We start from the raw sequence: 26,640 nt of genomic DNA, 5'->3' as shown, positions 1-26,640 counted from the left end.
CATCAAACTTCTAAGGAAGTCTGAATCTCAAACAATTAAAAAAGTAATAAAATAATGTTCTTCAAATATGAGATTAAGTGAGAAAAACTTAAGGTCAATTTAAATATCAAAGCTTTATAAATATCAAAATCAAGTGCTTTAGAAGAATTTCACCTCTTTGGCTTTGTTTCAGAATAAAAATGTTAATGAAGGTGTAAGAATTCTACCAAAAAAAAATAAAATAAAATAAACAGACTTAGAAAAACTCTCCAGTTTCATGGAAAGGTTTACAAGTAAAAACAAGTCAGGTCTATCACGACTGCGGAGTGTCACTGACAATTTCACCAATTATTAAAGTTATAAAATCTGATGAATGTTATTAATTTAATCAACATCTAAATTTAAGGTACGTTTGGATAAGCAAAGAAAATGAAGTCAGAATACTCTAGAGGGTTGTTTCTACAAAGGGAGTTGTACAAAATGAAGTGCTTGACTACACTTCAAAATAGCAATACAGTGGACCCAGGGAAGGCTGAAAGACGGGCAACGTGACCAAGAATGTAAGAGCTAATGCATAAATGCATAATAAAAAGATTAAGACTCCAGTTTAGAAAAGTTGTGTAAGATATTTATAAAGGTTGTGAACCCTGGCTTGCTCTCCAGATCCAGGGATACAAGAACAAAGTGCCATTCCCCACTAAAACCTGAGGACATACACATTCAGGAGAAAGAGTCAAATAATGCCATATAGCACAGGAATTCTTGAGAACATACTCCCCAAAAATTATTAATGTTGAAAATATAGACTTAAATGACTTCAAGTGATTTGAAGTAATGCTGGAATTCTAAAACATCTTCCTAGAAAATAGCCTTCAGTGCTCATCAATCAGAATAGTGGGCGTGATGGATCCTGAGTTTGCCTGGTATGGTCATTCCTGTGGTCTTTAACATCCTAAAGAATGTTTACTGCCAGAAAGAAAAAGGTTATTAAGAGCCTGAGAGAGCACAATTGTAATTATTGGAACTGTTTTCCTATAACCTCCTTCCTCCTTCAAAGTAAAGGACGTGCCTTTACAGAATTTTGGCATTAGCCCTCATTTTGGATAAGATTAAGTCACTTAAGTCCAACTAGAAAGCTTAAAATGCATTCCAATTTCTCACAAAACAACTTTTAAGAAGATGAGAAAATGCAAAGGAATTAATAGGGTGAAACAGAGTTCTGCTGATTCCTAAACTACTTGTAGACTTAAAAGAACATTAATCAGAAACACATGGGCTATATGAGCCAAGAATCAGGAAACAAGAGTTAAAATTTCCTTTAGAAGATTCAAATTTCTGCAACCCAAGAACAGATAGGACAGCACTAGTACTTCAGAAGCAATGACTGGTGATGATATAAGTTTGTATCACTAAACATAAAACGTAATGTTAGTTTTTGTTATTTTGTCCTCTTTTGGGCCAGAAGGCAGTGTGATATAATGTAATGGATAATGTATTGTATATAAAGTATTGGACTTGGAGTCATGAACTACCAAAATTTCCGTCTCTCATGCTACTCAACTTAACCTCTCTAGGCCTCGGTTTTCTCATCTATCAGATATCCTACAAAATAGAATAATACCAACTGTGGTACCTACCTCACTGACTTGTGAGGCTCAAAGAAGACTAACATATAGAAAGTGCTCTGTAAACTTTAAAATGCCAGCAATTATTAGTCTGTATTTGGCAATTTATACATACCTAGTTTTTATATGCAACTTTTTAACTCTGCCCTTAATCTGTACTGAACTTATCATAAAATGTCCTATTCTTCAACTGCTTGCTCTCATAACTTAGCACTTTATAATATCTGCATGTAATTAATTGGGAATACTATATCTTGTTCACTGATTGCTTCATTTGTATGTATTGTCTTCCCAATTAGGTAATACACTCCTTTGGAAAAGAGCATGTCTTTTGTATTCCAAGGGACTGGGCACACAAGTATTTATTGAATATGAAGTTAAAAAACATTAACTACGTTAACCATGTGTTTTAATAAAGGTTACGTAATGACTTTTTTGTTAAACTGCAGATCTAACTTACAATCTCAATCCTTAATCATGTCACAGACGCTCGTAATCTTTAATACCCCAGAAGTCTAGAGACAACACAAGTAACACTTACTGGCAGTACTAAGGATTTCTATTTCTTTGGGGTTCTTTTCTTTTAAAACCTTTAAGTGATTTAATATGTACTTTAAAAATCACTTTGCAGTAACAGTGGTTTAAAACAAACCAGGCAAAAACTGTCTTGTGTTTCATTTCCTAAGATACTTCCGTAGCAGCTACTTTCAAACACGCCATTTTACGTAGGACGAAAAGAAAAACAGTCGAATGAGTGCCCAAAGCTGCAGAATGTTGCACCTGCCATCCCAATGCTTTTGATTTTATGGGCATGGCAACTGGGGCCCAAAGAAGTGAAATGAATGGCCTAGGGCCACCAAGACAGGCAGCAGCACAGCTGAAAGCAGGACTTGGCACATCCCTCTTCTACTCTCTTGTCTCTTAAAGTGCTGTCTTTTCTTCTTCCCTTAAAAGTCACAAAAGCATATACTTTTTGTGTATTCAGTGTGTTTCTTATATAATGAATCTATATCCAATTTTAATAACTTCTCTATAAAAAAGATGTTACTTTAAAACAGAAATATTGCTATGAAAATATATCATAACTTAGAACACTCACACTTTAGAAAGTTTGGCAAGAAAATAAAGGGCCCTTTTGAATCTGATGTCTGATAACAGAACAAATAGTAACTCAAAACTCGTTCATTTTAACAAAATTTAAATTTGGCTTAATAAGATACTCTTTCCTAATACTTCTGCTTTTTATTATTACAGAATAAATTTAATATCCAAAAAAAGAGCACTTAGGTCTTTCTTTCAATTTTATAATTTTTTATAACTATCCCAAGATGATCTTCATGTCTATATTTTTTAAGTCTGAGGAGTTAAGTCTTAACTCTACTAGTTAAGTTATTGTTTCAGAATGTATATATTATGGTACTCCAAAGGGAAATTAAAAGCAATTGGAGCCACAGTCCTACACAAAAGCTTTAAAAAAAAAAAAAAGTTTCGAAGAACTGTCTTTAATGATAACTTAAGTGATAATGAAATTAGACATACACTATTCTGGGACTACATCTCTGAAGACAAAACATTTAAAAAGAGAAGAAACACCTTAGACTTGAAATGTCTTTAAAAAAAGCAATCTGCCTTGGATTTACGTAGCATTAAAATAAAAACTTAAAAACTCTACTTAATAAGCTGTCTTGAATTTTGGATTACAACTGGAAAATATTACAACTACTAGACCTAAGATTGATAACTGTTCTACAGTATTTTTAAGATAAATGATAGGAACAAAATAGTAACTTTTAGAGACAGCTGCTTGAGATACAAATAGAAATGTATATTTTATCATCCAAATTTGTGACTACTGTGAGTATATACTTTTACAAAGACTGGTGTGTGTGTGCGTCTATATTATGGACTATTTGAAGAAATATTTTCTCCCTATACCTTGCTTTCTTGATTTCTCTGAATTTATTGTAGAAAGAATGGGAAACCATGAATTAACTTTATATGGGGGTTAACTACACTGCTCAATTTCAGGACCAAAAAATATATACTGAAAGATCCCCTCTTTACTTTGTTGGACAGACTATGTTCCCTATGTACTGACTTATATTATTTACAAGGAAAAGTCTATACTGGATACAGCATCTAACAAGAGTTAAACATGGCTATGTTGACTCAAAATTGGGTATTAGGGCATTAAGTAATTAAAAAAAAAACCCTTTAAAAGAAATATATTGCCAGTAACTCTTTATATTTTCCACTTATAGTGTCACAGGAATAAAGGTAATGTATAAACAGACTTCTTTATAAAACCAAGTTTTTTTTTTTTAGCAGTTTTTAAAAAACTCAGTATTTACAAGGAATTACTAAAAAAGCTTTTTTTGAAAACCTGAGTTTCACATCACTTTCAGTCACATTTTCTGTTAATGCCATGCGACAATATAAAATAATAAACCACATCTTTTGAATATCAATGTAATATTTCTGTTAAAATACTGATCTCAACTTAACTATTGTTAGTTTAGTTTACAAATAAAGGTAGATATCATAAATTAGGGTAAGCAAAGCATGCAAATCTAAAAGATTCTATATCTGAATTCCTAGATTAGCATTAAAACCAATCACCGCAACAAATACCTCAACAGTATGCCTTGTGTGGAGAAAGGAAGCGATACTGAACATTCAATGCCACAACTGTAAGGTTTTCGGAGAAGCACCTGTGGCAGTTTCAGCAGTTTCTATATGGAATGCTCCCCCTTTCTAGGATTACTTGAAAAAATCAAGTCAATTCGAATTACGTAGCTGTAAAACATTGACATGTGTAGTTTTTACAGTTTCAGAATCTTCTCTTTGATTTAAAACGGGCAAGGGTTCATAAAACAGGAAACTTATATCATAAGGGATCACATATTTGCAGGCAACATTTAGATTAAAAAATACATATACATACATAAGGTGCAGGAGCACATTATTCACTGCGTTTAAGCCATTGTCATGTGACCACCTTAACCATGAGATACTGTGACAGGACACTGCCTTCTTATACCGTTATTTTTTTTTGTAGCATGAAGCCAATTTAAATCTGTCAATATTCCGATAAAATTTAACAGTATGGACTAAAAACCATTAGTCAACTCACGATTCTGGTAACTTTATAATTTGGTTTGCTGTATCTCAAATACATTAGTAACTATTCCTAGACAAAAATAAGCAAATACATGGAATCATTAAAAAAAAGATCAAAACATTATGTCTATATGTACAGAGACAAACATTAGCATACTAGTCAATTTTTTCAGTAAAATAATTTGAAAAGTACATGTATATTAAATATATATTTTTAACCCTTTGGTATCCAAATAAAAATTTTGAAATAGATATGAAGAATTTCTTACATACATGTTCTGTAGGTAACAGTTTATAAGAAGAAACTAAACATTTACAAAGTTTCTACCTAAAAGACGCTTGATGCCAAGTTTTCATTTCAAGTTTGAGATAACTGAAGTTGATCTTGTAATGCAGATACTTGAAGTCAAATTTGGTTTGCTTACATTAAAATAACTTGAAGGATTTGTTATTCCATTAGTGCAGAAGCCCTGTCTACCAACATTGTATGCCTTGGTAGTTACTAAAATTTTGCTTAATTAAAAGAACAATTAGATTGATCATTTCAGCGGTGACAGGTATAAAGTAGCATTTTCTATTTTGTAATTCAGAGTTTTTAATCCCAAGAGAAAATATCTGTACCTACGTTATATGGGCTTCATTTAGAATCAAGACTTATAAAAATGTTTATCAGTCAAAGTGAAGCATGCATATGATTCCAGATAATTATGGCGAAAAACCTCCACCTCAAGTCAAATGTCTAGATTGAACTATTAAGAATAGATCTTCCTTTTCTCACAACCTGCATGTAAATACAGATTCTATCTTCACTCCTAAATAAATAATTCCTTAACATGCATGCCTTCACACTGATAGCTAATAAAATTTTGAAAGCACCTGGAAATCACAACTAAAGGAATTAAAAAGAAGAAAAGTTAGAAATAATCACAATTACAATCAGGTTCAATTAGACAAATATTATCTAAGCATCTACTATGTTTAAGAATCTGGCCAAGTACAGGGATACGCAGACAAAAATATACCAGTCTCCAAACTTTCAAGGAACTTTACATTGTACTGGGAGACATGGGGCAGGAAATATAAATACAAGAAACCTGAAAAACAGAACATGAAACTGGAGATGAAGAGGGACAGGTAGGAAAAAAGCTTCTTGTATAATGTAGTGTCTTAGTTGAGCTCTAAAGGAAGTTAGAGATTCTACAGGTGGAGATGAAGATACGATACAATTCAGACACAGAGATGGTGTGTAACTCTAGAAAGGGAGGTCAGAATAAAGATTTCAAATGCCAAGCAGAATTTCTAATTCCTTTTTAAAGGCTATTAAATGTTCTTGTGTAGGTCACACAGCCAGACAGTTATGTGGAAGTTGGATTAGAGAGAAGGAAGACTGTAAGGAGGCAGAACATTGAGTAGGTTACCACAACCATCTAGTATAGAGATGAACTACAAGGGTGGCTATGGGAGCAGAAATGGGGACAGATACAAGAGATACTGCAGAGGCTGAATCAACAAAAACTGGCAACTGACCACACCTGAGAAAGGAGGGAGGGAGCAGGAAAGCCAAGAGTCATAGTTTTGAGGTTGCAAACCTGAGTGACTGGATGGTTCCTTCAACAGAAATAAGGATGGGTTAGGTTAAGGAAGAGTTGATAGGGGAGAAGACAGATTGTAGACAAAATAAATGTGAGATGCTATAACACAAAGTAGAAGTAAAAATGACCAGCATGTAGCTAGATATGCCATCACTGGAGTTCAGCGAAGAGATTAAGGTTTTGTATGTATATAGATATAAACTTATACATGTGTGTATATGCATAATGTACTGTTAATACAACTTGAGGAACTATTTGCAGAGAAATTCTACTTGAACTCCTGGGAGCAATAACAGTACTAAAAGAACAGAAGAGAGGGCAAGAGATGGAAAAGGAATAGTTAAATAGGCAGGCAGACAGCAGTGTCGTACAGGCCAACAGAGGAGAGAACATACAAGAAGCTGGTCAACAGTATCAAAATCTGAGAAGTCAAGGAAAACAAAGACTGAAGGCCCCAGATGTCACAGTTAAGAGATTATCGGTAATGATCAAGAGAACAGTTTCAGTTGGATAGTAGGGCTGGAAGCACAAGCCCAGAGAGCGCGAAGAGTTTATCAGTTAAAAACACATGGGTTACAGGACCACAGCTTGAGGGGACAGCAAGATTCAGTGAAATGTGTTTAATTTTCCTCCACATGATTTTGGAAGCCCTTGGACATGCTTTTAGGCAGCACTGATGATACTACTTTTATTATTATTTCCAACAACAGTAGCACCTATGTAGTGCTTTCAAATTCTAAATGCACTTTCCAATCATTATCTCAATTGGTCCTCCAAACACTTCCCTGAGCTATGTGCTACTGGTATAGAACTATTTCACCACAGAGGCTCAGACAAGAAAAATGACTTGCCCAGGTCACAAAGCTGCTAAGCAGAATTGAAACTCAAGTTTCATGCAACCTAAAGCACAAAGAAACAATGAAGATGGGTATAAAAGACTGAAGAGTTAAGATGCTGGAGATCTGGTGAAAGGGACCAAGGACATAAATACAGGGGTTGGCCTTATTGTAAAGAGAAGGACCACTTCCTTCATAGAGACTGAAACAAAGAAATGGAAAACAATGGTTGACATTAGATTTTTGTTGTAAGGAATAAGGAAAAATAGAAGATTCAACTAACTGGTTCAATAATCTCTATAAAGGATTGTCCTTTGCATAGCTCTGGATAAATAGTAACACCTCCCCCCAAAAAGAAATCTGAAGGAACACATAATTTAACTGAGTAATCACTGCAAAAACTTCAAGAACTTTGCGTATTAGATAAAAATTAACCCAATCACTAAAATACTGACTCTAAAGGAGCACAGGCTTCTTTAGTTCTGTGACAAAAGCTATTACTTTTATTCAAAACCACCAAGGTCAATCACTGAAGAGTTAAGAATTTAAAATAATGAAGAAAAATCTAGTAAAGCAGATGACTGTTTTACAAATGAGCTGCGTGTGATACCCCATGTACTCAAACTTTTAGATAATGTAGGCCATCTAAAATTTTTTATTACCCAGCCCATTTGGGTAGAACCAAATCGAAACAGTAATTTGTTAACACCAGATAGAAAAATTGTTAAATTTCAAATCTTTCCTTTCTGTTATAGGGCATACCTATGTTAATTAGTAATTTTTTTTTAAAACAGCCAATCTAATGAAATCCCATACATCTGAAGTTATAAAGTGTTGTCTCTTAAGGTGAAGACTACAATTTTTTATAACACATGGAACATTTTTAAAATGATAAAATATCTTAAATGCTTGTTTCCTTAACTCCATGTGAACTTTCCTATAGATAATGAATGTCTGGAAAATCAAAAAACAAGCAGAAGAAGAGAAATGAAGCTGACATAATTTGTATTCTTGCTTTAAATGATAGCTGCTTTATTTGCAAGTATGAGATACAAATTTGGAACAGATTGTGTCAAAAAAATTTTCAATATAGCATTTTATAAGACCCGAATGCAGAGGGCAAGATTTTTGTGCTACAACACAGGTCTCTCAAATCATGTTAAAACACTGTATTCCCCAACTTCACCAAAAGTCCACTTATTTTAAGTAAAGTTTGAATCAACTTCTAAAACAGTTAACTCTCACAGTTCACTAAAGTTTGTTTTACTAGGATTCTACCTGTATCATGTCACCTGGAAAAAATAATTCTAAAGTATTTGTTTTGCAAAATGGTTTATGCATGCATTCCATTAATATTTAGCACCAAACCAATCACCTGCAAGTGTCAAGAAAATACATTTTAGCTTTATGCAATCAAAGTTTAGCTGTCTCCACTATAACTGGAGTACTTGATGGCTTGGCCAAAGCCACCAAACATGTAATTCACAAGACTCAGATGGGATAAAATGTGTCTCATGGCTCATTCTGAGCATTTTACTCTTTATGATGGGCAAGGCTAGCCACGATGCATGAGTAAACATCCTATAAGTTCAACTGTATCCTATTTCATTTCTATTCAGAAAACTAAAACAGCAGACAGAGCAAGTAGGGTTACTGTTTCCTCCTGAAGAAGAGAAAAGAAAAGATAATCAAGATACACTTGTACTTCATTAAAACTACCAATAATCAAAAATTATTAACTTTTTCCTCTCCATTACCAGAGGTTGGTTATTTAGAAGGAAACTTATGAAAAAGATCAGAGAACAAAGGAAAAAGATGCTTTGACTTTGTCAGTCTCTCTATTACAGGATACAGTCTGTAAAACAAGTAATATTTAAATGGCAGCTGTGTTAGAAAGCTGGAAGTAACCCTACACACACAATCAAACAAATATCAATGCTAAGCACTAAAAAACATAAAACCTAAATGATAATTTCTGGCAGAGGTCTAACTTAAAGTGTACAAACAGAATCATCATATTATCAAATTCTGAATTTATTCTCAATTTCTAAATTTATAAGGAAAAAATGTTACATTCTAATATTCCGGGAGGTAGGAAGGAAGGGGGTGATTCTGTGTTTTATTTGATATAGGCAATTCCCAGGGAGGAAAACTCCTTATGCCAAATTGTACAGATAAATTTAAGGTATCTATGATAAGCCCATTTTCAGGCCTGAAGAAGGTTTATCTCAAAGGAAAAAGAAAACATGGCACCAAAGGTTACAATGAACAAGCAAATACAAAAATAATAAAGTCCAATGAACATACTCACGTGTGGTGCTAGAAAATTTAATACGATACACGGCAGCTGATATGCGTTACCTTATAGTTGCAACCTACATTAACAGGCAAGTTAGATAGCAACATTCTATTCACAAGTTTCCTGCTTGCCCTTAGGGGAATCTACCTGATGACAACCAATAAAGCACAGAATTTTAAGGTCTTGGATATTTACAAGAAAGCAAAATTGGAATGAAATAAATACGAAAGAAACTTACTTTTTCCATGTACAAACAAGACCTAAAACACTTCCCTAAATATTAATAAAGGAAAAAGAGTAAATATAATTTAGCCCAGTATGTATGGAAATATAAGACAGCTAAATAAAGGCTTCCAAGTTAATCCATTCTATTCTAAAGCTTTTAAAATTTAACTGAATTGCCCATTTTAATCTGCATATATTTAAGCAGCATTATATATAAATAGTAGACTTACAGCAAATATTATAGGAGTTTCAGTATGCTATGTTTGGGAGATAAAACCACAAAAAAGCAAAAATTTGTGGAATGAAAATCAATAAATAATTTCCTAATTAACTTATTGATAAAAATATTTTTAAGAATCATTTGGGAATTTCAAAGTTTTATTCCAAGGAACTATGCAGAATTAAAAACCCAGAAATATCATCATGTCATAAAACTTTTATAGAAAAAAATCATTTTGGGATAGTTTCTCATTTGGATTAAATACTTCTCATTTTTAAAAAAGTTTAATCAAGGAAATCACTATAGTGAAGGTTTCATAGTGAGAAGGAAAACACACAAATTAGCAGCTGAAGCCACGTCCCATCAAACTATGCTGATAATGAAGGGAAAGAAACACCTGAGAATCTTGGAATCAAGGACAAAACTGCAAATAATCTATAGACAAAAATAAATATTTGTTGAAAATAAAAAAATAATGTTGTTACTGGTTCAAATGATTAAATTATCTATTAAAATATGAGACGCCAAAAGCTACAGAATGAAAATATTCCAATAAAAGCTAAAGGCATCAGAACGGTTTTATAAAAAATAATTTCAATAGAAGAGATTATATTAAATAAGTACAGAAATGCTGATTTCTATAAATTATTTTTGTATTTAAACTTAGATATTCCTGATAAAAGGTAACTTTTAAGAACTATGGCTTTAAATAACCCCTTTTAAATGGTTGTTTTTAAAGGGGACATTTTAAAAAAATGGATTTCATGGAAACGTATTGCCTCAGGAAAAAAAATTACATAGATATTGTTAATAATTACGTTTTCTTTCAATGTAGCCATTCTATGCAGCAGATAACTGCAAGTCAAATTTCAGTACAACAAATTAATAAAGTTTCTGTGATTCCCAAGTTCATTTCAATAGCCTGCTTTTGTAAAACAGTGTTAAATCAAAGAAAATCCCATACATATATATCATCTTAGTATTAGAACATAAACCATATTAGACTATGCAGTTTTGCTTTCCTGACAACATCCAAAGCAAAATTGACTTTAAGGTAGATCTTTATAACTGAGGCATAGCCAACAGTAAATGGAAACCAAAGGGTTAAACGAAGTTGCATATATGTAACTTATTTCACTCAAAGGCCAAATTTTCATGTCTCCAATTAGGAAAGTTTGAAATTTACTTTACAAAAACCATTTTTAACTAATTCAGAAAATTATAATAAAGAAAAGCCAATACAGTTATTGTGGTTATTATAAGCTATATAGCTCACATTTGACTAAGGTTGACAGCTGTATCCATTGTTAATGCTGTAAATTGCAGAAGTACAAAATTTTAATTAAAAAAAAATTAACTTTCTAAAAAATTAATACAATGCAAATACAACACCTAAAATACACAACAAATGCAGTTACCTAGTAGTACTTGTGTACAAATCATATGCTCTCAGTGTATTTTAAGATTCACTAAAGTATCAAAATTTCTCTACCAAGACCTATAAGGTCTTGTGTTGAAATTTAAAATCATAATGGTACCACTGTGTCAATACCCCAGTTAAGTTTTATGAGTGTGTTTATATATATATATGTAAAAATACATGTCCACACAGCTCCTCTAAGTAGCTGGGGAAAAAAATTAAAACTCTCACAATAGCCTTTTTCTAAAGCATAAGGTAGAAATCATCCTCATTTCATAAGATGAGGACATAGATAAGAGAGGTTATGTGACTTAGAATCTAGAAATTTGGAGATGGAAAGGCCTTAGATCTAGCCTTTTCATCTTACAGATGAAGAAAGCTGAGGCAAGGCTGCATGTCATGCAGAACTAAGGACTCTATAATCTAGTATATTTTCCACTGCACTACACTGCCTCTCACCACAGAATTGTATGTGAAGTTAAAACAAAGTCAAAATTTTTAACAGAAAATTTTGCTTCTTCTGTGTCAGAGGTTAATTGGTAAAAAAAAATTAATTAATCTAACTTAAAAAAAGAAAACTTTAAACATAGTATTCTAGTGTTCTTTCAATAAACTCTGCTCTGAAGTATGTTCCGCTTCACAGTTAAAAAACATAAAACGCACTTACTCGATCTGAGCTCCATTAGCCACAAGAGCACTTATAGAATCCATACTACCAGAACGTGCAGCTTTATGAATAGGAGTTTCACCCTCACAATCCTGCAAATAAAGATAACACTTTAAGTAACTATTCCTTATACTGATCTAACAAACAGTGGACTTTCACAATGAGAATACTGTTAGCCAAATTTTAAAGAAGACAAAAATGTAAGTCTGAGAAAGAAAGAACAGGATCTTTTTGCTGGAATACAAACTTCATCTACTCTAAATATCTTTTAAAAAGGAAGAAAAATGAACCCAGGAGCAACCTTTCTAAAAATTAAGACAACAAAAAATTCCAAATGCCCATTTTATCAGATGTCAATAGTCCTCGAAAAAAAAAGATTTGAGTCACCAGTAGTGTGAAAGAAACAGTAACTGTATAAATGTCCATAGTTTCTTTAAAACAGGTAACAGATAAGGAAAAAAAATGTGCTAAAACAAAATCTCTGAAGAAGCTTTTTGTGACGAACTTGAGTAAAATAGGGGACAGGGACTACACCTATGATTGCACTACAATAGAGAACTCCAGATAAGGAAATTGCCTCCACAAGGCAAGTCAGAACCGTCTCTGAAACATAAAGTCAATGGAGAGGTATTTAGAGCGGACCAGTTAAGTGACTTGCCCATGGTCACAAGGTCACAATCTGTCACTCCCAGGTGAACTCCCTCACCACTGTCCCATGCTGCCTCTCTCTGTGAGTTAATTATCTCCTGAAATACTTACTGTATGGCAACTAGAATTATCATGTTTCTGCTTTAAAATATGGACATCTACTCTAATTGCCAATGCCCTCTCACAGTCCTCAATTCTCTGGGTTAAAAAACCTGAAGCCAAAATATGTAATGGAGAAAGAAAAATATGCCTTTCTACCTCAGAAACCAAGAAGAAGGAACCAATCTTACTCCAAAAATATTCAAGATTTTAGCATTAACAACTTCAAATGCCTAACTAAAACCCTTTCTAAACCTTCTCTGACAGAATTTTACTTCTCAATATTTATTCACTCTACATATATGCCAATAATGGAAAACTGAATCCTTAATGAAGACTGGGGCTACATTAGCAGCAAAAGACTGCCATATACACCATCTTCAAAGAGACAAGGAAGTATACAGCACAGGCATGAGGTTGTTTGTTGCGGTATAGCGATTAAGTGCAACTAACCCACAAAAGAAAAATACAACTGAATCAACAAAGAAATTAAAAACAAAAAACTTTGGTTCTTTTAAAAATCAAAAACAAATTGACAAGCATTTATCAAAAAGTGTATTTTTTGCTTTCCTTTTGTTGTGGCATTCTGAAGCCCTTTGGTCTAGCCCCCACCTCTCCTGCCTTCTACAGTCCAGCCCCCCCTGCTGTTCCTCACATCCAACACCCCCTGTTACCTCTTGTGCCTTGGCAATGGCTGTCCCCCTGGCAGGGGATTCTCTCACCTGACAAGTGCCCGGACTTCCTTCAAAATTCAGCTTAAATGCAACCTTGTGAAAGAGACCCTTCTTGATCCTAGTAGCTGTCACCGCACTTTGTCTTCTAAAACCTTCCATCTGTCCTCTCTACATCATGTACATTTTCTCCCTCCAATAGAATGTGCACTTCTTGGAGACAGGGCTGTTTTGCTTTTTCTGTACATCCCCAGAGCCCAGAACATCATAAGCACTTAGTAAACACTTGTTGATTAACTCTTAGGGATTATGCTAGGTGTTGCGACCACAAAAGTGGGGCAATCAAGCCTTTCATGAAGGTGCTTACAGTCTACTGAAAAGATTCAACACATCCACAGATAAGTAAATACAAGTTACATGCAAAAGGAGGGGGTGCTGAGCACTTGTCATTAACTTTGGGGTTTTTTGGATGGATTGCTAATTTTTTAAATAACCATGCATCTCACTAAGGAAGCTTAGTAATCTTCTACAGCTTGATGAGAAGCATGAAGTCATCTGAAAAGAGACTGACATTATTATGTGGCTTCAAATCTTGAATCCCAGTATCTGTGAAGAATCAAAGTCTCAAATGACTCCAAGGGTAATAATGAAGATACACACCCTGGGTCAAAGCAGCAGCAGCTAATTTCCAACAATGACCTACCCACAAAAAGTAGCTGCACCAGCCCTCATGGAATGTAAGCAGACCTACAAGGTCTCTATACACTGACAGATCCTATGGGGAGTTTATGAATGACTACACAGCAGAATCACAGAGGAAGGACAGGAACGGATTTGGACCTGCAATGGAACAGCCATGCCTGATGAGATCCTGCATTCACTTTTGGAGAAGGAAGGAGCAATGAGAGAAGCAAGAGAGGACAAACTGGAGTACGGGGAGAATAAGAAGCAGAGACACTGCTGGAAGGGCGGAATAAGGGGAAAAAGAAGATAGGCTCCATGGATTCTAAAGCGCATTTTAAGTGGAGGCTTACATCCTACCATGGAAATTCTGTCATTTATCTAACTAGCTATGACATATATCTAAGTAATTTTATTTACAGAAATTCAAGTGATATACAATTTATCTGGGGAAAAAATGATGTACATTGCTTTTCACAATTCCAGTCTGCCCAGAGTCATCTGGGGGGAGGGCACATTTGTACGCTTTTCCTAAATATAGGTAGAAAGGAAAAAGGGGAGAATAAGGAAGAAATAACAATGAAGTACAAAGGGAGAAGGAAGGAAAAAGGAAAGCAGATTAGTGAGGAGTGCCAGCCAGTTGCACTAAGTGACAGACTGCTTATTCCCTCCACTTGGCAAATACTAGCGCTAACACTAGAGTCAAACCAGGGATTAAATTTCTCCAGAAATAGGACAGTTTTTCTTCCTACTCAGAAATAAGTTCAAGATATAAACTTTTAAACCACTAGCTTGAATATAACTCCATTTACTTTTCTGCAAACATTCTTCCTCTTCATATCTTCTTCTCAATTAGCTTTAAAGAATATTAAACATTAAATGACAAAAAAAAAAAAAAAGACAAACAGTAGGGATTGGACAGGTACAAAAGTTTTTATTTTCTATCTTGATGAAAGAAAGCCCTTAAGAGTAAGGACCCAAGTCTTTGTGATATGCATGTATGTATTTATAACACACACACACACACACACACACACACACACACACACACACACACACACACACACACACACACACACACACACACTGGTCATTTTATCTTCTCCAGTTTTTAAATGAGCCACAGAATATTCCCAATTTTCTTCCATACTCTTTTGTAAATCTGGTTATGTTAACTTATAGTACTTGTTTCTTAGACGTGCCATTTCCTAATCTGTATTTGTATTTACAAATAGATTCATGAATGGCACTCATCCAAAATAATTCAATTAAAATAAATCCCAGTTAGCATTCTGAATAAAACTCAAACTCTGGTTAGAATATCATTTTTAAACACCAGAGTGCAAATTGGTCATAACTGAAAAGAAAAAAAATTAGTTAAGTCATGTTCAATACCTGTTTGTTAATGTTGGCTCCAGCTTGGATCAACCAGATCAGGCACTCAGGATGTCCTCCAAAAGCAGCACTATGGGCAGGTGTTTGGGCAAATCGTGTTGTACAGATATTCGGAGTAGCTCCAGCTCTCACCAACTGTATTAAGCACTCCAACTTAAAGAAAAGCAGTGGGGAAAAAGGGAGAAAACACTTACGTTAATTGTACTATTAAATATACCTGTAAACATTTGCCCCAAATTACCGATGAGTCCCATTCTACTCGGAAGAAATCTCAAAGATCATTGGTCTAACCTGTTCTGGAGCAACAACCCCCTGTACGACATCCTTCACAAATGGTCATCTCTAAAGAAGGGTAAATTTCCCCTCAGTCTAGCACCCTGTTCATATCCCACTCCATTCTAACTGGTACACTCTTAAATTAGAAATTTTCTGTATATACTCCCAAGGCTTCAACTATAATCTCTGCACTGAAACCCCTCTAATCTATGTATCTCTAACTCTGAGCTCCTTCTCAAGCTCTAAACAGCCTACAGAAGATCATCTTCCTCTGCTGCCACAATATATCCCAAATTCAGATTTCATTTCCTGAAAGTCTTGTTTAACTTTCTAACTGACCACTATTTTCAAGTGGTACCACCCTACTTGTAAAATCTCCCACACAGAGTTGTAAAGTCTTGTGCATTTTATTCTTACTCTCCTCAATATCGCTTGGACATATGTATGTCTCTTTCAGACTTTTCTCACTGGAACCACCCAGTCCCAGATGCAGCCTTCCTTACCATCTGGACTACACTAGCATTCCAACTGGTCTTCCAGTTGCTTCCTCACTACAAATCGCCCTTCAACAGACTAACCTTCCTCAGGCATAGATCTGCTCAAGTCACTCTTGTATGACTCCCTACCTACTGTTTACAATAAAAAGTTCAAATCCTTTTTACCAGCACTCAAGGCTCTCAATTATCTAGGCTCACCACTCAAAATGTCAGAATTTTGATATCACTGACAATCACGTTCTACATTCACCTCAATTGGGTTATTTCTCATCCTCCCATCTCTGCCTTATGCCTTTGCTCATAGTATTTCCTATTTCTAAACTGCCTTTCTTCTTTCTACCTTACATGGTGAAACCTATCATCTTAAAGCTCACTTCAACTGTTTCAATCATGATCATGAAAACTTTCCTATTTTCCCCTAACTTCACTTGGTGGTAACTCACATCACAAAATGCTTTACAATTTACAAAGGACTTTGTTGGGAGATTGGTAGGTACTAATTATGGATGTGACATCTTGAATTACCTTGCATGATAGCTATTTATGCATGTGTAACATAACACCAACCAGATTCAGGGATAACCTCTTATATAAATATTAATAACTGTACCCAGTGCTTGCACATAGTACAGGACAATGATTTTAACTTAAATCTTAACAAAATATTTTCTTTTCCCTAAAAATTACATCTAAAGACAATTTTTAACACTCATTTAAAAGAAGTCTTTGAGTTCCAGATTTTCTCCCTCCCCCTCTCACCTCGCCCTTCCTCCCAGAGATGGTAAGCAATCTGATATCGGTTATAAGTGTTCATATTAGTCATGTTGTGAAAGACGTAGACCTAAAGGAAAATACACACACACACACACACACTAAAAAATGTGCTTTGATCTGCATTCAATTCCATCAGTTCCATCTCTGGTGGTGAATATCATTTTTTTTATCACGAATTCTTTGGCATTGTCCTGGAACACTGTACTGCTGAGACTAGCTAAGTCATTTGCAGTTGATCACTGCATAGTATTGCTGTTACTACGTACAATTTTTTCCTGGTTTTCTTCACTTCACTCTCCACCAATCTAATTGATTTTTTTAAAGAAAAACTTTGCATGGAAGTAGTGGTGGTTAGAAGCCACCCTCTGTTAAATGGCATATACAAGCTTTACACAAATTTTGACATGACACGAGTTCCTTTTTTAAAAAAGAAACTTGGACTTTTGAATGTAAAATACCACTATTAGTATTTCTGAATTAACAGTTTTATATATTATCTCAAAGGTTATGAATTCTCCTTTATCATCTGCTCAGCGCCAGTCACTAGCTTCCTAGGAATACTGAACAGTCTTATCCTCTTTCTGTGAAGAGGGAATTATTGGCTTAATTTACTCTTTACAGGAAGAGAATCCTCTTTTTTTATATAGTGTATGGTTACATAGCATCTAGTTAAAATCTATATGCAGGGAATGGCTAAAAGGAAAACATGGTTGGATTAAAGCCTCTAGCTAGTGTTGTGTGATTCAGATATTCAGAAAGTGGTATCACTTTCCCCTCCTGTTCCCCTTAGGAAAAGGCTATCTCTATGCATATCCTTTGATCCAGAAAAACCACTACTAGGTCTATAAACCAAAGAGATAATAAAAATGGGAAAAGGACCCACATACACAAAAATATTTACAGCAGTTCTTTTTGTGGTGGCCAAGAATTGGAAACTGAGGGGATGCCCATCAGTTAATTGGGAATGGCTGAACAAGTTGTGGTATATGAATGTAATGGAGTACTATTGTTCCACAAGAAATATTATGAGCAGGCAGGTTTCAGAAAAACCTGGAAAGACTTGTATGAACTGAGAGTGAAGGAGAACCAGGAGAACAATTATACACACTAACAGCAACACTGCCGACCTTGATGGACTTAGCTCTTCTCAGCCATGCAACATCCAAGTCAATTCCAAAAGACTCCTGATGAAAAACGCTATCCACACCCAGAGAGAGAACCACGGAGTCTGAATGTAGATCAAAGCATGCTATTTTCTTTTTTTGTTTTTTCTTTCTTGTGGTTTTCCACTTGTTCTGATTCTTCTTTCACAAAATGACTAATGTGGAAATGTATTTAATGACTGTACGTGCATATAGCCTATATCACATTGCGCAGTCTCAAGGAGGACTCTAAGCAGGTCTTCCTGCCAAGAGAACATACCTGGCCCAAGAAATGAACTGAGTCAGCAAGCATTATTTAGCACCTACTAAGTGCCAGGCACTAATCTAAGCATGGGGTGAGGGGGAGCTGAGAATGCTCAAGGAGTTCACAGTATGTTAGGGTAAGGCGGGAGAAAACACACAAACATGAAAACTATATTGAGGATAAATTGGAGATAATGAATAGAAGACCATTTAGTCTTATAATACAGGGACTAACATTAAGAACTGGAAAAGGCTTCTTGTAGAAGGTGGAATTTTAGCTGTGACATAAAGGGAGCCAGAGAGGGCAAGAGGCAGAAATGAGGAAATGATATTTTGCATGCTTAAAAGGCTAACTGCCACAGTTAACAATTGGGGGGGAGGGGGGGGGTAAATAAAAACCACAGGTTTTTATATCAGTCAAATGAAATCATAGGAAAATATTCCAGCTCTTCCATAGGAGGGATATAGCTAATGTACTACTGTACGGTAAGAACAGATCACAACTTAATATATACAACAAATGAGAAAAAGGGAAAGCCTTCAAGAACTGTCTCTAAGAATAAAAGCATAAGTCAACGTTTGTCTCCTGGATTCTCGCCATTTAAGTTCCACAGAAGTTGCCTGTTATTAATACAAGCACCAAAGACTTACTCCTATGGACAGCAGAGTTAGGTATAGCTATGAGCTATGGTGCAATTCAATTAACCTCTGTTTGCCTTAATCCAGTGGAGAAGGAAATGGCAAACTACTCCACTATCTTTGCCAAGAAAACCCAGTCAGTATGTCCACAGGGTCATAAAGAGCCAGACATGTCTGAATGTAACAAGACGACATTTCTTGATGAGGTTTCCACCATGCCTAAAAGCGTTAGCTTATACAATATGTTAAGTACAAAAATTGAATACTAAGTTTTAATGGTATATACTGTTTTTCTTCATAAAATTATTTTCCAATTTTATATCTTTTGTTTATAGTTTCACAATATTTTTGTTGTTCAGTCATTTCAGTTGTGTGTCACTCTTTATGACTCCATTTGGAGTTTTCTTGGCAAAGACACTACAATAGTTTGCCATTTCCTTCTCCAGATCATTTTACAGATAAGGAATTAAAGCAAACAGGGTTAATAAATGACTTGCCCAGGGTCACACAGCTAATAAGTGCCTGAAATTAAATTTGAACTCCTGAATTTGAGTCTTCCTGACCCCAGGCCTGGCATTTCATCCACTGCACCACCTAGCTGCCCCCTTTACAATATCAAATACATAGTATTTGAAAAGCACCTTTAAAAAATTTCAGAGGATTATAAAGGCCAATTCTGAAAAGAACTTTTCAGATACTTACAAGCATAGATAAAGTTTAAAAAAAAAATTTTAGCTGCTTAAAATATTGAGTCACTGAATGTAAAGAATTTCTTATAAAGTACCAGTGATCACCAATCTGAAAAATTAATACATGATGCATACATAACAGGTTACATTTGTTTTAAAGTGTATTTTTCATCATTAAATGAACAAATATATGGATATTTTACACATTTCAGCTTTTATTTAATACCTAGAGAGCAATGCTTTTCTATATGCTGTTCAAAATCTTACATAATCCATAAGTAATAGAATGTGTTCATGCTTTAAATACCCTGGGAAGCAGTAAATTATGAGTAAGAAGAATACTTCTTGTATGATTTGCAGTACTGTTACCTCGGTTTTGTTGTGAAGACAGTTTTTATCACTTTTTTAATCCATAATGACAAAAAATCATTTTAAAATAAAAAATTTTAAAATAAAATTTTAAAGTCATTTTAAAATAAAAAAAAGCAAAAATGAACTTTGAAAAGTTGCTCTGCCAATGAGAAACATTCCACATATGATGCAATCATAAAAAAAATCTGACTGAAATCAACTTACTTGGTCTCTTGCTACAGTTATCCTAGGACAGTGATCTTGACATATACACTAATTTTTGGTTCACTCTGCCCCCCTCCCCCGCCACTGTGTGACAAACACGTAGTCTTCCAGGAGCAGCACTTTTGTCAGCATGGGATTCTTTCCACTGAGACAGGCAGACGTTGTTTATAACATTATTAGACTGCTTTAAAGGTAATACTAGAAGTCAGAACGCCTATGGTAAGCCACAGTGGACACTTTTTTTGGATGACTAACAATTTCAATGGCATTGGAAACTCCTAGAAAGGAGCTTTCTCTATTGATGAAGATCAACACCTGCTCAGTCATTTTCAATCTTCAGAGTTATGAGACATCAAAATGTTATCTGACTTGCCCAGGTAGGTCTCTCACTGAGGCACTAGCTCTATCTATTCGATATTCCACTTGGCCTCTTATAAACATGTTATTAAAAAACATCAATATAGTTTTCACAAGTGGCCCTACAAAAACTTTAAACATTCTTGAAAACTGTTCATTGTGCTCTGCCAGGAGTTGCTGTAGCACATCTCCAGTGATCTATGCCCACAGGGGTTCGACAAGGCAGTATAGCATTCCTTTTTTTTTCTGAAGTTTTTACAGTTTATTTATGCTCTGACGAAAAATTATCTTCACAGATAAACAACATCCGTAGTGCAAAAGGCACTATTCCTTCTGTTTGCCAGCACTGACATTCGCCTTTGCAGTACCCCTGACTTTCTTCATTCTGTTCTTGCGTTCCTTTCGCTGCTTTCTTGATGTCTTTTTCTTCCCATACAGGCCATGCCTTGCAAGTCTGTGCTTTGGTTCATTTTTCTTTGCATAGTCAAGAGAATCATAAATCATGCCAAAGCCTGTTGTTTTGCCACCACCAAAATGGGTTCTGAATCCAAAGACAAAAATGATGTCTGGAGTTGTCTTGTACATCTTTGCGAGTTTTTCTCAAATTTCAGTCTTGGGCACTGTGGCCTTTCCAGAATGAAGGACATCTATTACCATGTGTTTACACTGAAGAAGTCTGTTTGTCACGAACTTCCTGGTTCTGATGGTTACCGTGTCATTTGCTCATGGAGCGCAGTTCCCCAGCTAGTTTCAACATCGGAGTGGACAAGAAGCCTCCAGGAGACGGGCTGAGAGAGGAGTTGAGATCAGAGTGAAAGGATGGCACAGATGCCAGACAGATGGCGTCTAGAACCCAGGAAGACTCACCATGGTGGCGGCCGGCTCCTCTTGCAGCAGGAGAGGAAAAAAAGCAGCAGTATAGCATTCTTAAGAGACTAACTTGGCTTCCTTCCTAATTGCAATCTCAACACTCTCTGGTATCTTCAAATCATCTCTCACCTCATAAAAAATGATAAGCCAATTAGTTACTAAGATAGTGCCATTATAAAAAGAACCAAAGACATTACAAAAATAACTGAAGTCATTACAAAAGAGATAATGGAATATTAGTCCTTCTTGAAAAGAAACTAGGTTACACTATTTCATACTATATATTTACTTAAAACAAGTATCTTCTGTTTTGCCTTTACTCATCACCTAAGAAAACATTTCAGTTACAAACTCACATCACTTTTCACCACAATTTGTTTCAGAAAGTTGTAACTTGATTTTTTTTAAGAATCACTGTATAATTCACACTTAGCAAAGTAGTCATCACAACTCTGACTAGTTTTGAGTCTAAATTCTTTGCTTTTGTACTAATATATAAAAATTAATTATGCTACTCGGTGTGAGATTCTGAACACTAAATTTATGTAAAATCAATAATCTTTAAGAACTCTTAGAAATCATCTAGTCTATGTTACCACTCCCATACTCACACTTTTATATTCAGAGCTTAGCTTTAAAGCAAAGCTTAGAGAATCCTATAATTTCTCTTGCTCATAAAGCTGAATATTAAATATCTGGTTGGCTTAAAGTAGGAAACATATAAACAGAAAAACACTTAATTCTATCCCTTCTACATTTAATATGCAGCAAAAACTTCAGCTAGTCCAGAGGTCAGAAACACCTGGGGTCATGTGCTGCCACTGACTCTCTCTAGCTAGGTAACTATCAGTAAACAGTAACAGGAGGTTAGGTTAATGATCACCATCAGTGAAGGGATTCACTGATCCAGACCAAACCTCAGAAATATATACATATTGGATATTCCACTAAATTAGATGTCAGCCTGAACAGTAAAGCTCAAAAGAGTTTTAGAACGTAAAGGGACCTGTTCCACTTCACACTCCCCATCCTCATTTTTACAGATATACTGCAGCCCAGCATGAAGTGACTTGCCCAAGGTTACAATTAAAAACAGTGCTTCGTACTCTTGAGAGTACTAGGAATCCAGAATCCTACATATAATATCAGTCTCCAATTAAAAAGTGAAAGACTTCTGAGAAGAGGAAAATAGCTATAATAAAACTCATCTAATAATGATTTATATCAGATTAGATTCATGAAGAGAATTTAATCAGCTCCACAGCTAACCAAAAGAAGGATACAGTAATAAAAAATACAACTACAAAAAGACAACAATCTGGGTTTTCACCAATCTAGTTTAAGAAACAAACACTAAGGGCTTCTGTACATATTACCATAGCATTCTTAACATTGGCAGGTACATTGTAGAATATCTATTTCAATTCCCTCTTTTTAAAAAGGTTAAATATATCCAAGGTCATAATGATAGGAAGAAACAGTCAGGGTACTCATAAGTAACGATCCTGAATCAGGCACACACAAGTAAGTTATGTTATGTTTAGCATTTTGTTTAGTAAAAAAGGCAGATGAGTGAGTTTTTCTTCAAAAATTGTTTTAAGAAGGTGACACTTTTAAGAGAGCTAAGTTTTAGTTGGCTGGAAAATTTGAATTACGTGAATACCTTAGTCCTTGGGAATGAAAAATAAATGAAACATTTCTTTTAACTCAGGGTCTCTGATTCCAAATTCAATGTTCTTGCTAGTCTACTAGATTTATAAGAAAACTTTACCACACATATACCAGCAAATCTTATCTAACTGATCATTAAGAACTTCAGGTATAATGGAAAAAATACTGGATTTGTTACTTATTACCTGTGACCAAGGGAAAGTCACTTAATTAACCTCTTTGGGCCTAGGTGATCTCTAAGGTCCCTTCCAACTAAAAATGTTATGATCCTAAACCTGGCGCCTGCAATAATTGGGTACATCACAAAAGAATAACATTCACCATGCTTTAACTGGAGAAAATCAAGTCTGCTGTGATTAACGATAAATGGCTGTTAGATCAGAATGTATAAGCAGCATTAGAGTTTATTCGTTCAAAGCCTGTCTTATACTGCACCATTACGGGTAAAATCAAGAGAGCTTCAAGTTTTCCTTAAATTAAAATTTTCGAAATAGGAATGTATTCAAGTTCTTTTATCAAAAGTTTTCCTAAAAGTAATGAGCTCTTAAGGTCCCCTCTCCGTCTCTAAATCTGAGAACAGTTTTGCATTCATTGCACAACTGAATTATGGCTTCTATCATTAACTGGAAAAATTTCATCACAAAGGTAGGTGCCATTAATAACATGAGACTACTATCCTAAGTAATTATCCAAATACTTATTACGATTTAGTCCCGGTAACTATAAACAACCGTTCTAGACAGGAGTTTTAATATATTAAAAACAGACCATAAGCTTAAGCCAGTAAATGACTTTACAATGTTATGTAGATATGCCAACTTGTTCGGGGCCGTACCTGGAGCATACCGCAGACTCTAGTCTATTACACCACATGGCAACTTTGTTGCCATAAACAGTCAACACGAGGCCGCGGCAAAGCCTTCTCCAGAGAAGCGCAGGCGCCAGGCACAAAAGTATATACTACGAGGAGTACACCTCAAAGGTCTATTTTCATCGCCCCAGGCGCTCCCAAAGTAGCTTCTTGGGCTACTTCCTGGGGGGAAAACTTTAGCACAGAATTTACTGGGCAATAATAACCCACACTACTAGAAAGGCTGGGCGTCAGCGCCGAGCCGGCTCCGCTACCACCGCCCGAGGAGCCTCCGTTAACTGGGCTAGCGGCGGAGACCTTCCCCGAAGGCCTGCACCAAACCAGACCCATTAAGTAGCTGAGCCCGGCGCGCGCACAGAGGGCCTGAGTGACGGAAGCCACGCGCACGTTCTCGCGCCGCGGCCGCTTCCAGCCGCTCCCCCCCCTCCCGGGTAGCCGTTAAAACCAGGCTGCTCTCCCCTCCCCCGCCCGTCCCTTTTGTTCCGGGCCTCCAAGGAGTTCAAAAAGAAATTAGTTGGAGCACGCCACCGGCCCCGCCCCCGCGAGCCTGTCTTACTCGCACCGTCACCCCATTCCCCGCAACAGGGTCAAGGAGAGGGCAAAAGGCTGGTCTCCAAGGGAGCCCGCCCCCAAGTTTGAAAGTGGCTCTCCCCTCCCCCCGGATCCTTAGGTATCCGGCGGGCGCCATCCCCTCCCCCTCCCCAGAGCGTCCATCCGCTCCAGACTCCCATTCGAGACAAGGCGCGACATCGCCCGCCTCCTCGGCCCAGCTACCGCCACTGCCCCCTCCCACCAGGGGCTTCCCGGGCTGGGGGGGGGGGAGGTGCGCGCCTGCGCCGGGAGGCTCCATCAGCCCGCGCGCCGTAGCTCCAACTCGGGCCCCATCACTCCTCACGCAAGGGCAATTTAAAAAAAAAGCTCAGAACTGTAGAAAATGGCGCCTCAAAGCAATATCCCCCGCCCCCGCCCGCCCCTCACGGCCCGCTCGGCCCGGGAAGGGACGCGCGGCCGCCAGGCCAGCCCTCGGGCCGCTCCGCCGGCCGCCGCCCGCCCCGCTTACCTTCCCGAAGTGTGCGGCCCAGTGCACGGGCGTCCAGCCGTAGAAGGAGTCCTCCGCGGCCAGGTGGGCGCGAGGCGTGTGCTGGAGGAGGGCGCAGAGGGCCGCCAGGTCCCCGTCCCGGCAGGCGCGATGCACCGGGAAGCGGAGCGTCAGCACCTCCTCGCTGGAGAAACCCGCCTCGACGGCGGAGCCGGCTCCCGAAGCCGCGGACATGGTCTTCTGCTCACGGGGAAGGCAGGCGGCGCGGCGGCGGCGGGGATGCGGTTCAGCGGGAGCCGCCGCTGGGCATCGATCGCGGCCGCGCAGGCCCGGGAGAGCAGCGGCGGGAGGCTGAGCAGGCGCGGTTGGGGTCGGCGCCGCCGCCGAAGCACAAAGGGGGCGACCCGAGCCGAGCGAGCGAGCGCCGCTGCCGCCGCCGCTGCGTCCCGGAGCCGAGCGGAGCCCAGAAACCTCAGAGCGGGAGGAGGAGCGGCAGCTCGCGGAGGCCGGGAGCGGGGCCGGGGCGGGCCCTGGGCGAGGGGCGGGGCCTAGAGCAGCCGCACCGCCTCCGAGCCCGGGGGGAGGGGGAGCTGGGAGCGCCGGGGGGCGGGAGCGCTGGCCGCCTCCGGGGGAACGCGGCACGCACGCGCGCAGCCCCCGACCGCCCTCCGGATGGGCCGCGGTGCGGGCGCAGGCCGCAGGAGCGCGGGTTATAGAGGGAGCGGGAGGGCGGAGGAGGCTGAGGAAGCCGCCCCGCCCCGGAGCCGCAGCTGTGGCCCAGCTGCCGGGGGCGGGGGAGGGGAGGATGCGGGCCCGCGTGGGCTAGGGTTCCGGCCTTGGCCCCGGCGGTCCCAGGCCCGGAGGGGGCGCGTCCGGGGGCCGAGTCGGCCGGGGAAGCCCCCGGGGGATTTCCTGGGCTCGTCCTTTCCCGGGCTTAGTGTTTTGGTTGGCCCTTCCCCAACGGCTTCCGGAAAGCCCCAGCTTTTCCTGAAACCTTGTCGCCAGCCGAGGAGGTTTGCGGGCTACCTGGGTGGCGCCCGGGCTTCCAAACTGCACTTTATCTCCTCCGTGTCGTGTTCACGAAGCGCCGGCGGGCGCTAGGCCGCTCGTTAAAATAACCCCCGCGGAGGCCCCGGCGGCCCTGGCCGCGCGGGCGTAAATCCCCCGGTTTGTCCCGGCCCCACTAGGGAGAGCCCGGGGCCGAGCCACCTCCCTGGGCCTCAGTGCCGTCCATCTGGACCTGGGCCGGACGGAACAGAGGCCTTTGAAGGCTCCTTCCAGCCCTAGGAGCGGCCCCGGACCTAGTACATCATGCGCCTTCAAGGGGAAAATGACGTTGAATTGCTGAAGAAAAGTACATCAAGTCAGCCATGAAGGTGCCCTTTGGTTGTTCAAGTAGCGCGCTTCTGCCTAGACGAAGCAGAGCTTCAGAAGAAGGAATTATTCATTTCACTGAGTTCCCTGCTTTTACAGATGAGGAAGCAAACACAGGCCCAGG

The 26,640-nt window shown here is 38.2% G+C and overlaps 1 protein-coding gene across 3 annotated transcripts in view; it reads right to left on the bottom strand.

Annotated features, from left to right (window-relative positions):
- ANKRD10 (ankyrin repeat domain 10) overlaps nt 1-25,692 on the bottom strand; it is a 49,215-nt gene extending 23,523 nt beyond the window's left edge. The window contains exons 1-3 of one of the 3 annotated variants that reach the window (XM_072621965.1): nt 25,164-25,692; nt 15,478-15,630; nt 11,984-12,075 (exon numbers count right to left, since the gene is read on the bottom strand). In XM_072621965.1, coding sequence (XP_072478066.1) covers nt 11,984-12,075; nt 15,478-15,630; nt 25,164-25,376 — 458 coding nt within the window. In that variant the 5' untranslated portion in view covers nt 25,377-25,692. The other 2 variants (XM_072621966.1, XM_072621967.1) reach the window with 2 other exon arrangements.
- Nucleotides 25,693-26,640: the final 948 nt, after the last annotated feature.

Source organism: Notamacropus eugenii, chromosome 6 (assembly GCF_028372415.1).
Source record: "Notamacropus eugenii isolate mMacEug1 chromosome 6, mMacEug1.pri_v2, whole genome shotgun sequence".
Classification (NCBI taxonomy): Eukaryota; Metazoa; Chordata; class Mammalia; order Diprotodontia; family Macropodidae; genus Notamacropus; species Notamacropus eugenii.
Note: the sequence above shows the minus strand (reverse complement) of the source record. Positions and strands in the feature narration are given on the sequence as shown.